Consider the following 13,118-nt stretch of genomic DNA (forward strand, 5'->3'; position numbering starts at 1 on the left):
ATTGCTTATGCTAGCTTACACAAAAAAACACAATTTCTTTGTTTCTTGTTTCCTATTTCGTCTTCTACTACTTTATTTATAGATAACATCTATGCTGTGGTAGCATGTAGATGCATGAAAAGTAGCAACACTGCAGGAATATGGTTATGTTGATTGCCAACTGACCAGTTCTGGTAAAGCTGATGAAATAGAGGAAACAGGCTTTATTCACAGTTCTTTTTGTTGATATTTGTAAAGCAGTTTACAGTAGAGCCCAACCGCTGCATGACCTCTGTTTATGTAACAATGAATATCTACAGTTTGGTCCTTTCACCACTTGGTGCATGAGCCCTAAAGAGCCACAGGGCCCTAATGATTGTCGGGATTGCTCAGAATTTAAATGTATTCTCTGAAGGATCAACATGTTCATGTGATACAGATGGAAGTTGGGCTGGAAGGCACAGACGGGCTGAGAAAGAAAAAAAAACTGTGATATGGTCTGTTATATTGTTGTTTTCTGTCTTTACACAAGAGATGTTAAAAGCATTAAAGGGAAATTCTCTGGTACTCTTATTCTCTTTGGAAATTAAGTTTCCTGATCATTTGAAATGATCCCTATAGTAGACATTATTTTCATATTTCCATTTGTTTCATTTACGTCCCCTGCCTTCTGCCAGGTGCATTCTGGGATAGCATCAGAGACCTGTGACGTTAAACACAAACAGAATGGTCATGATTATCATAAAATTCCACAGAAAAGGCACCAAACATCGCAATTTTATAAAAAAAAAAAATTTAATACAAAAGGCCAAAAGAAACAGACTCATACATTTCACCATAAAAAAAAAGATTTAAGTAACTAACTTAAAGAAAACTGATCAGCATCTGAACCTGGGTGAAACGAGCTTTTGCAAAGCTGAGCTTTCATCTTCGGGAAACATAAACAAATGCCTTTGTTCCTTCAAAGGACAGAGGGGCGAAAGCCACAACAAACAGGTCCTGTGTGCATGTGTGTGTGTGTGTGTGTGTGTGTGTGTGTGTGTGTGTGTGTGTGTGTGTGTGTGTGTGTGTGTGTGTGTGTGTATGCGCGCATGTGTGTCTTGCACGTGAAAAGAAGAGAAAGGGAGAAAGAGAAAGAGCTGACAGAGATCAAAGCAGGGGGTATGTTTTTCAATCCCTGTGTGGGAGGTGAAGCCTCACCTACCCAGAATGCCTTGCCTCACTCCTCACAACCCACTCAGGTTTTAGGAGCATCACTTCTCTTCTCTTAGCAGCGGGCGGATTATGATACTTGCTCTTCATCAGCCTTCTCAAGCTATTCTCAGAGAGTTTTCAAACGGTGACTTGGTTTGAACCAGCAGTTGACCTGTGAACAGTGATACAGAAAATGCATTTCCTTTGCATGGTGTTAACATTTCAAAAGTTATATAACAGGAAGTTTCAAACAAGTAATCTGATTGGACAAGAGAAATCCCATGAGGGCTGATATAGGGTATAACAGTACTGGAACTTCTAACTATGTGTGACTCTGCTTCATTATTCTAAGTATTGTTAATTAACGATACAACTCACATCTTTATCTTCACTGATGAGGCTGGCATGTCTTAATCACAACTGTCAACTGACTCTTTATTCTACTGGTTACACAATAAATAAAAACATACTAACATTCACAAACTACTCTTCCTGGAGCTAAATGGTTCCTGTAGCCCATTGTTGTCTGCGTTTCCACCAAGGCCTGAAGTCAAGTGGATATAATGCAAATCAGGCCAGTGAAGTATGGAGGAAAAAAGAAGTAAAGAAACTAAAGAACTAAATTTAGACCCTGGTTCCTGCTGTCAAAACTTGCAGAGTTTCTCAAAAGGTCCCTCGTTCCTGGGGAAAGTTCCTGCAGTAGAAAAGCACCTTAACATGTCATTACAGCGAGGGCTGTTGTACTAAATAACAGCATGCTGTGATTCTTCCTTGCATTGCTTTGGACCACAGACTGTATAAAATATGGGCGTAGTATCCGTGACGTCACCCATCTGTTTCTGAAGCGCTGTTTTGAGGCCAATCTTCGGTGGGAGACATATTGCTGCTGTCGAGCGTTTGTGACGTAAAGAGGCAGGCTTTGAGCCTCCTAGCCAACAGCTACAGTGTTCCCGCCTGTCAGTCAAGTCAGCTGTGCCTCTCATGGGAAGACTCGTAATCTCAATATCTTCGAAATTGCCCCTCACAGTGTGTGCCGATCGAGAAATGAGCTATCCAGACTACACTCGTCTTTTGTACCAGGCTGTAAACATGTTTATTTCTGCTGTAAAGCACTTCCGCATTGGACTCATATTTTTAGACCTGTGTTTGCCGCTTGCTTTGGACAAACTAAAACATCTGAAAAGGACAACTCAGTCTGCGTGTTTTCAGAGCAGATGATTGTTAGTCTAAACAGAGCCCATCCTCATTCTCTCAGTCTCGTACAGGGGTGATCAAAGTGTCTCCTTTTGAATCAGTGTGAGAATCTACAAACAGATGCCTGTCAGTCCACACAGAGGGAACGAGCTGCCCTTTCACATTCAAATGAAAAGCCATGAAAGTCTCTGGGTTGTGCCGTCAGTGTCTTAAGGCAGTGTTTATCTTTGGTAGGCTGAAGAAAACAAAGCCATCGATTTCTAATCCTAATCCCCTTCTACTGCTCCTCTCCTATTGATCATCTATCCATCCTTAATGAGATGGAGGGATAGAGGGATGGAGGGCTGATGAAGGACAAAAACTTTCCCTGCCTGTGTTATAACGTCTTCTCCCCTTCCACCCATCTCTTTGCAATCTGTCTCTCACTTGCTCATGGGGCTTTCACTGACCTGACGCTCTTTATGCTGGAATGGAAAATAAATGCAGCCTGGTGCTTTTCCAGAGGTTTATCAAACCTTGGGGCTTGCAGAGTGACAGAGGTTCGCCTAAATATTGAAATTGGATGACATGGATGAGTGCACTGAACACACAGAGGCACATGCATGCATACACAGTGAGAAAGGGTTGAGTTTCAGTCCAAACAGCAGTAATGGTATTCCTGCTTGTGCCACACAGTGTCTGAGTCAATGATATTCCCCGATAGTGACCCTCTGTTTGGACATAATCTAACAATCAACCCTCATTCACCACATCTTACCTATTTCCCTGAGGCTTCAGTGGAGATAATTCCATCTTGCTTGTGCCTGCTTTTGTTTATGTCCTCCCTGCCTGGTCTGTATATGTCTAATTCAGGTCCTTATAGAGGAGTAATCGAGGTTTAGTTTATTATCTTCATGAATGTATCAGGGTCTGCACCTGCCTTATAATGTTGATCTATAATGTTGCTCTTATTTTATGGAAGTAAATCAGTCTCATCAGATTTTGAATTTTTTAAGCCTGTGAATTCCTAGCACTGACATTTTTTTGCACAGAAATGATGTATCTGAATGTTTTGTCATTGAGTTTAAGTCTTCAAATTTTCAACAATATTTTTCACTTTTATTTTTCAATTTTTCACAAATTCAGAGTCAAAAATTTAATTAAAAAAATTCAATGGAAAAAAATTCAATGTATAAAAATTAAATGCAAAAAAAATCAATGTATAAAAATTCAAGCCAAAATAATTCAATGTATGAAAAATATAAGTGCTCATTTTCAACGTCTAAAATTCAAAGTCCAAATTCAGCGTTAAAAATTCAAAGTACACTGCTGAATTACCGAGGGGGAAAGCAATTGATCGTCTCACATCGAACCCAACCGCCGACCAATGAAGTCACGCTCCAGTGGTCACGTGATGCCGATACTTGGACAGGAGTTGTGCTCTGCTTCATTCACAAGATTCTCCACACATTCACAAACATATTAACAGAGATTCTCGGGTCTAATCTCTCCTCTACTGCAGCAAACATGGTTGAATCAGTGAGCAGTGCATCACAGTTACCGACGAAAGTCATTAAATATGTAAAAATGAAGTATTTACAGACTCGGGACAAGTACGATTCAATCCCACGACAGAAAACAAAAATGGAAAATAAATAAAAATAAATCTTGTTTTTTTAAAAGTTGCATAAAAAGCTAGCAAAAGCACAAACAATTTCTAATCGGGATGTTTCAAAGTGACTCATTAGCTAGTCATTTACATGCAAAGTTAAACTCCTACTAACCAACTAGTCTAAAGACTGAAAACTCAGAATAACAGTCAAAACTGACTACTATTTATTTAACACGGCTGGACACAGGATCACAGTGTCTGCCGGTAAACAAGAGTGAGTGTGTGGCTGACATGAACAAAGCTAGCAGCCTGAGGTCCTCCTTGTAGGTCAACATTCACAGGACTGTTTGTTATGTATTTCTGCGGTTGAGTTAGCGAGACAGCCTTCATACAACTTTATCTCCAATTTCTAAAACTAAATATATCAAACCATGCCGCCATCTGCCATCTGTGACCAAGCGGCAACCTCCGGTCTCAAACTATGAAGCCCATGCGGAAGTGTTATAAACTGCATTACATCGAGAACCCGCTTGAGGCTGGCTGCAGAAACGCCGGAAACCACATACACACCAATTCAAAAAAGACGATCTTTGCAGCATTAATAAACATGTTTACAGCCTGGTTCAAAAAACAGCTTGGCTCTACGTAGCTTTACGTCACACTCTGCCTGGTTGACTCTGCCTGCATTTCCAATATTGCTGCCTCTGTCGATTGGCTTCAAAACAGCGCTCAGGAACAGATGGGTGACGTCACGGATACTATGTCCATTATTTTTACAGTCTATGTCTGTGAGCGGCAATCATCATCAAGCAGAGCTACAGCTCTGTGTAGTGGTCAGCAGCTGTGCTACAGCTCAGACACAACTTATGCCTAGCCTTTTAGGCGTGCATTAATAAGAAGCTAATATCTTGTTAGACCAAATAATAGTTCTGGTGATGAACAGCGAGGGCAGCCACATTCAATGTTGTCATCTTAACAAACACATCATACCAAGCATCATTTTCTCAAGTTTTGGGAGGCGACCAATGCATCTCAAGTCTTGACGCACTCATCGCTGGCTCGACCACTAATCTATCATCATTTGGTGCAGTGTATCCGTACTCTGGCCCCTCCATGTCCTGTCTCTCTTCAGCAGTCCCATCCACAATGGGGAAAGGCAAAAAAAATAAATACAAGTAAAATATCCCTCCAGGCTTTAATTGACCAGATTGATTGTTTAATGTACAAAGTGTATGTGTCAGAACCTGTCAGGCATTCATAGTTTGTGTGACCCCTGTTGACAGAGCTGGACCTCCTATGTTTTAGGCATAGACTGTATAAAATATGGACGTAGTATCCGTGACGTCACCCATCTGTTCCTGAGCGCTGTTTTGAAGCCAATCGACGGCGGCAGCCATATTGGAAATGCGAAACTCAACCAGGCATAGTGTAACGTAGAGATGCAGAGTTTGAGCCTCCTAGCCAACAGTTATGTGTTCCTGTCCAGGAGTCAAGTCAGTCATGTCCTTATTTGGGCAAAAACTAGTAATCTTAATATTTTCTGAACTGTCCGGTGAATTGACCCCTCGAACATTGTGTGCCGATAGAGAAATTAGCTACGTAGAGCCAAGTCGTTTTTTGAACCAGGCTGTAAACATGTTTATTAATGCTGCAAAGATCGTCTTTTTTGAATTGGTGTCTGTGTGGTTTCCGGTTTTTCGGCAGCCAGCCTCAAGCGAATTCCAGATGAACAGCAGTTTATAACACTTCCGCATGGGCTGCATAGTTTGAGACCGGAGGTTGCCACTTGGTTTTAGGTGATTGTGTCTCTTAATGCGTAAGTAAAGTTCTTCAACAAAAAAATCTCCGCCTGCTTCCTAGTGACAGTTAAACATATCACTCACTGTCAATCTTTGGCATGGAAAATGTTCAAAAATGGCCACTTCAGGTGTTGTTACTTCCCCTGACACCTACCCCGCAGCAGCAGTAAAAATGACTCTCTAGAAATAGCCAGTCTTGTCATTTTGGTCTTATATGGTTTTTTTTAGGTCCTGTAGAGGCATCCCTAGAGTCTAGTTCATAACTAGCTTAAAAACCCTTACAGGAGCTTTAAGTAAATTATCACATTGACATGAGGGATCAGGCCTTCACAGACTTTCATGGCAGAGAAGAACAAGAGCTTGACTCCCCAATATCGTCTCTTTTATCATGGGTTTGCAGGATGATTTGAAAAAGAGGCAGAAAGTGATGCAAAGTGATGCAAGACAAATCTAAGCTTCCCATGACCTTTGTTTTCAATATTGTGGTTTACACATTACAAAACCCTAAACCTGAACAGACAGGTAGTCAAACACTGAAGAAGATTGTGAGGACGACACTGGAACACTTGCTGTTGATATTGGAGATTCTGAGTTGGTATTTGCAATGTTTGTGCATAGATTTGTCTGATTAATGTTAATCATGGTGGTATTCCCTGAGGGGTTATGTGTAAACAATGAATCTGATGTGGGAGGTCCACTAGCCACACCCCACATTCCTGAAGAGTCACTCTGAGAGCATCTCAGGGACAACATGGACTGCAGATATTAGGAACTCTAAACCAACTTTGGTTTTACAAAAAAAAACATTGCTTTGCTTGCAGAGCTTTGGAAAAAATTGGATAGTTTGGGATATATAATGCGTGTCCCTGCAAAAATGGCACCCTCGGGATGTTTTTTTCCCTATGTGTGTGATAATGGCTGCAGCAGAAGTCATTAATAGCGGGCTAATGTGTGTCAGATGGTACCTGTCCAGCAGCAGCAGCAGCAGCAGGGGAGAGGGATCCAGGACACGAGTGACTGACCAGCATAATGAGAGGGACATGGCCTGCCAACTTGGGCAGCTGCTTCTTGTAGTGAGTGTGTGCCTCCTCCAATTTTCAGTGCTCATTCTGCTTCTTTCCTCAATATATTTCCCATCAGCAGCATCTAGAAATGCAGCCATACACACTGCCTTTCATACACAAACAGAAAACCTCATCAGGGTTACCGTGGGAATGCCTGTGGCATTATGTCAGTCATTGAGGTGATGCCTTTAATCCTGAAACAAATCTAGACTTTGTGTTGTGTGTCTCCGGCTGTGTGTGAGTGAGCATGCCTGTGTGTAAAGCCCCAATCTCACACCCATTAGATTACGGCTGGCCGCGCAGCAAAGACACCCTGCTGCCACTCCCACATGGAAAAGCAGGCAGGATTAGCCAGCTCTATACCCGCCCTAATCTGGGGACAAAAACCCACAAACGCCCCCCACTGAGATACAGAGACAGAAAGATTCAATTTGATCTGCCCTCCTCAATATAACAAGAGTGTCTTTTAGGGTTAAAATGACTACTGCTCACTCTACCATCAGTCCATGTGGGTTCAGCTTTAAACGGAGTCCTTTTATCCCTGTGATCAATCCCCTTTGTCATAGTTTGGAACACCTACGGGCTGTGATCTGTGGCCGTGAATACAAACGGAAAATACTTTTTTGTAACTCTTGGTATGTGTCAAAGCAGCATGACAGACGCAATCATTCAAAGTGGTACGATCCTGTCACTGTCTACAAACCTATCATTAAATGTACCTAAGTAAGTAAGTAAGTACATTTTATTTAGTATAGCACCTTTCATAGAATAAAATCACAAAGTGCTTCACAGGAAAAATATTCAAATTAAAATGAAATCATAAAACATTAAAAGAAACAGACAATAGCATAATTAAAACATTAGTATGTACAAGGTGAGTCGAAGGCCTGTTTAAATAAATGTGTCTTTAAGAGTTTTTTAAAAGTGACAACAGAGACAGCTGAACGAGTATTTACAGGGAGAGTGCGTTCCACAATGTTGGTAGTGTTGGTAAAAGTTCTTAAGTAGGGTTAGCTCAGAATTTGTTGGATGCTAACATTATCAGTTATCTAATGAAAAAAAAAAGTAACTTACAATTTTGTAATTGCCATAAGGGGGGGTTTCCTATGGCCTCTTCTTGTGAACATGGTAAACACAACCCTAATTGAGTGCACCATACTTTCCAACAGCAATTGCTTTCAGTGGAAATCAGTAGGTGCAGGTACTCACCTAATTGCCTTGTTGACATCTGTATGGTGAAGATTGGAGCAAGGCCCTCATTGATATTGTCGTCTTAGATTTTTCTTGTTCAACCATCACTGTTTTTGCAAGTAGTTTAACGTTAGTTTCTTTCAAAAACAAACAAGTAATCATCAAGTTTCACCCACAAATAAAACACAAGCATCATGTAGTGTGCCGCATAGGTGATGTATTTTAGGTGCTTGTATAAACCACCAAGAGAAACTGTAATATGGAGAGGGCAGAAAAGGGTCGTGGAAGCTTTAAGAGGTCCTAGTTTGCCTGGAAAGTCCCACATCATCGTTTCATGCAACACAATCAAATGGTCATTTTATACCAGGAAGTGGATGAAGGCTCACGTGAGCTATTGCCAAACACTGGCTAATAGGTTTTGAAATATGTTGACCCTCAAAAACATAATTGAAATGTCCCTCTCTAGTTTTGCATTTAAAGACAACAACAACAACAACAACAACAACAACAACAACAACAACAACATCAAAATGCATGTTAGCCCTCATATATGAACTTGAAGTAATTCTTTTTTTGTGCAGCCATGCTACCAGCCCTGTGAAGCCCCGCAGAGCTTCAAGCTAAATGCTAACGTCCAACTGTTGACACAATAATGTCTGGCAAGTAGTTATAATGATAATGTTCACCATCTTAATTTAGTGTTAGCTTGCTATGATTTGCAAATTAGCACTTCAAACCATTGACCCTCTATAAAGATGGACAATGATTCTCTACCTACTCCAACTTTAAAAAAGTGAAGCCAAAATACACCTGCAACAGAAGCTGACATCTTGTACATTTGGACCTTGAGTCTGCACAGTAGAGAACTGCGGTATTGATGTCCTGGCCCCTCTTGTGACCTGAACACACCTTTAACTTCCTGATAATACAACAGAGATCCCTCAGGTAGGAACAGTCTAAAGCAGAACATATTTGTGTGAGTTTCACGCTTAAATTATGGAAAGTTAAATCGTGTTTTTATGCCAAGTTTTTAGCAATAAATACTAGATTTTAATTAATACCAAGTTGTCCTGAAAAAAGAATATTACAGGGCATGTAAATCGTAAATCGACATGTAGAAAAATTAAGAAACAAAGTTATCGTGTGTTCAGGGAAGTAATGTGGTAAACTCCAAGTAGAAGCCAGGTGCTACTGTGTAGTTTATTTTCTAGCCTTCTCTCTCTCTATATATATATTTATCTCAATATGCTGATGTATTTGTCAGCCTCCTGGCCATGTGATGAACCTCACCTGTTTCTATTGTTTCACCACTCTGATGAAGAGGGTCGAAACTGGTTGGCATTTCTTTCCTGATTGATACTTTTAAATGTGATGTCCTGAAAAATTAAAGGCTTTTTAACTTATTTCTTGACTCAAGCTAAGACAGCCCCTGTAACTTCCCCCTTGTTTTGACATGTAAAGAAATTAATTTGTCAAGTAGTTTGCTTTTATACTTTCACTCATGTCCTATCTATAAACATGACTGGCAAACTTTAAGAACTATACCATGGCCAGTCAGTAGGGGGAGCTCTAAATCTCTTGGCTTCACTTTCAGGGAGCTGCCATGTTGTCAATCATTTTAATTAGCTGAGATAAGCTGAGAATGAAAGGAATATTTTAATTTCTGAGATATTTGCTCAGAATGAGAAGAATTTGACAAACTAACATAATGGCTTGATGAAAGGTCAAAAGTTCACCAACATTTCTGCAATTGCAATCGTCCCTTCAATTAGTACTGAGATTATACCAATACATCCACGATTCTCTGTGGTCTGCGATGGCTCCCAGTGAGTTCCTCTACCGTTTGCATACAGTTATTGTGGAAGAGAAACAGATGCCATTGTCTCACTCTGCGAGTAGAGCTCAGTGTGATGCATCATTACAAAGGCTACCTGCTAAATGTGTTGTCAGTGTGTCATTATTTGACAGAAGCCGCCTGTTTCATCGCCGCGAGCCGAGCCGACTCTCCCTCTGTCTCTCTTCCTATCTCCGCGTCTTACTCTGAGGCATCTGCCTCATTAACCACCATAAGTATCTTGTTTGCTGTGTGTGATTTAGATGTTTTGGTAGTGAGGCAGAGGGTGCTATGTGTATGTGTGTGTTCACTTGATGTGTGTGTGATTGTGTTAGTGTGTATGTAGGCAGCTCTCATTAAGCTGGAAAAACATTGACATTTTTGCCAGAATTCAAATCATATTTTTTCGTCTTTTATGTATCAGAGGGTTCCTCCAATCAACTCCCTGGTGTTTGAGTGTCTGTGTGTGTTTGAGTGTTAGTGTATGTGTGTGTGTTTCTGTGTGTGTGCTCGGTTTCGGTAGTGTAGAAGAAGACAGATGTTTGCTGATTCGACAAGTTTGCACCCTAACTCAGCCCAATTTAGCCGATGAAAAAACATGATGCCACACAGACGCTCATGGTGACAGCCCAGTATTAATTTTCTCTCCTTTTAATTCAAGCTCTCTTTCTTCTTTGTTTTTCTCCACCACTCTTTCTTCTCTGTCTGTCCTCTCTTTCACACACAAACCCAACACTGTGTGTGTGGCTAAACCAGCAGGATTTCAGCTCAGTCTTCTTCTACTGTTGTTTTGGATGGCACTTCTGACTGACTCTCAACTTTCAAGTTCAGAATGGAAAAACATAAAGTGCTTGAGGCCTCAGTGCACGCTCTCTCTACATTACATTATATACTGTACATTAATCACATTGTAATGCAAAAGCTGTGCTTGAACATGATGAAAACCTACATGAATGGATGGTTTGGGGATTTATTGCAATGCAATACGGCAGTCATTACAATATTTCCTCAATGTTTCTATTTCACAATGTACAAACTAGATAAAAAAGGCCATAAATAAACAAAATGCTTCATGTAGCTAAGTTTAGCATTAAACAAGAGACATATACATTTGACACAGACGGATGACAATCTACTCAAAATAATTCAACAAATTCATTCTAATTCAACAAAAGTCATACAATTCAAAAATAAAAACAGAACAGTTTAAAAAAACAACACAAGCATATCATACAGTGTTAGTAAGAATCAGGTCAAGAGCTCTTAATGATACATTCTGTCCAGCTCCTCCCTCTCACTCTCTCTCTTTTTACTTTGCATATCCAAAATATTCAAAGATAGTTGAAGTCCTGACAGGGAAGATTCCAGGTTCTGTGCAGTCACGCAACATACACCACACTCACACACACACACACACACACACACACACACACACACACACACACACACACACACACACACACACATACAAACACACAAACATACATACATACAAGCAAACACATTTTATTCAAGTCAAGCCCAAAGCAGCAAAAAGAAAATGTTGGAAGCCATTCTGCTTATGCACAGCCTTACATGTCAGCCTTCACAAAACCAGAGAATAAAATAATGGAAAAGAGAAGTGGATAAGAGGATGAGGCTTCAGTCTAAGCTCGCAGTAGCTTAATACCTTCTGTAGCCACGTCCAGATCATGGATTTTAGAAAACTCCACAGGATGGAAGTTCACAAAAGTGCTGCTTTTCTCTCTCTCTCTGTCTCTCTCTTTCTCTCTCCCTCTCTCTCTCTCTCTCTCCTTTTTTTCACTCGGTATTACGACTTCGCTCCACTCCTTGAAAAAGTCCCTCTAAAGTGCATGGATGAGGTAAATGAAATTCTTCCCAAAAACAGGTTTGTATCCATTCTGCCGCTCAGACTGGAACCATTGTGTGTTGCATGTGCTGCATCTGAGACAACATTTCCTGCTGCACACTGGCAATAAGTATGTCCTGGTGTGACGGCGTGATTATTCCAAGTCTGTCCATCTCCCTGTGGGTGCAGAGACATAGAGTTTTTTTAACCACATGAAAAGTTTTCCTTGTTTTTAAGACTCAATCGGGGACACCAAATATCTAGGGATGTAGATGATGCAGCAGTTTTTTTGGTTTAGTCACTTCACAAAAACACCATCCTCATGTTAAATAGCCAACCCTGTCTACAATTAAAAACCACCCACACTATCATGTTGTCAGTGTACTTAAAGCCTGATTTACTTTGTGCATTTGTGCCTTGGGCCTCTATCGTCAGAGCTATTACAACACAAAATAGAGAAATGCCACAAAAACTAACTACTGACATAGTTTTATAGTCTTTATTTTTTGTTGGTTTGATACTTTCAAGTGTTTTCACTCAACTTTGGATAGCAACAAAATTGTTTACCACATCAGTCAGTAACATGGTTGATTATGCATAAAGATAAAAAGATGTAATTACAAGACTGGAGGTATCCTTTAATTAAAAGACTAATGCTCATATAACTCAGTAAAGAGGGCGATCATGGTACACCAACATTTTTGTTTAATTACAAAGAACAAGCACTTGAAAAACACTTTATGTGTCAGTTTGCTAACTAGATCATTGCAATGCATTTAAAGCCTCCATGTCCGCACACAGTGCTTTACATACAAGGAGGTATGCACATGAAGAAGAGGAGTTTGTCTTCCAAGCCCTGCTTTTTTCTTTTAGATTTGCTTGGATGGCACTTACATTTTAACAAAAAAAGTTGGTTCAACCTTACTGAATCATTTAGAGCGCAAGGTACAACAAAAGCACCAAGAAGCATATCTGTTTCTCTTCTATCTCTGAAAAGTTTTTACTCCAGTAAAACCACAAAAAGCCGCCAAAGTCAATGTTAATTTGGAGATACAGGAGGAGAGGGATTTATTTTCATCTGTGTCAGCTTTTCATCGTCTTGTTGAGTCAAATTAGAGATGAGACTGACTGTCTGTGCGGCTCACATTTTAGCACAATGAGATTTAATGAATAACAGCCAAAGTGACTCTCCTTTCCCTCCATTTTCACATGAATTTGCACTTACTGGTGTGTGAGAGTCAGGAGGCTGTCGAGGCTGGTGTATCCTGCTGCTGCCAGAGTGTCTCTGTACCTCTCCAACCCGATGGACTGCAGCCACACACACATCGACCACTGTGGCACACACACCTCAGGTACGACTGACACGCACACCTCTGATCCCAAACTGGACTCCAATATGGTGGCTGTGGGTCTGAACAAAAGA

General features: G+C 40.5%; 1 protein-coding gene and 1 long non-coding RNA gene across 2 annotated transcripts in view; both read right to left on the reverse strand.

Moving 5' to 3' along the window:
• Positions 1 to 183: 183 nt before the first annotated feature.
• Positions 184 to 6,921, reverse strand: LOC117827163. The gene is made up of 3 exons (XR_004634155.1): positions 6,723 to 6,921; positions 1,184 to 1,345; positions 184 to 682 (listed from the first exon to the last, which is right to left on the reverse strand). It is a non-coding gene; the product is annotated as an uncharacterized LOC117827163 (long non-coding RNA).
• A 3,881-nt stretch (positions 6,922 to 10,802) lies between these two features.
• The window catches only part of LOC117826181 (ephrin type-A receptor 4-A-like), a 31,614-nt gene continuing 29,298 nt past the window's right edge, over positions 10,803 to 13,118 (reverse strand). The window contains 2 exon segments of the mRNA XM_034702071.1: positions 10,803 to 11,872; positions 12,921 to 13,106. Of these exon segments, the coding sequence (XP_034557962.1) occupies positions 11,755 to 11,872; positions 12,921 to 13,106 (304 nt within the window). The 3' untranslated portion in view covers positions 10,803 to 11,754.

Source organism: Notolabrus celidotus, chromosome 15 (assembly GCF_009762535.1).
Source record: "Notolabrus celidotus isolate fNotCel1 chromosome 15, fNotCel1.pri, whole genome shotgun sequence".
In the NCBI taxonomy this organism is placed as follows: domain Eukaryota; kingdom Metazoa; phylum Chordata; class Actinopteri; order Labriformes; family Labridae; genus Notolabrus; species Notolabrus celidotus.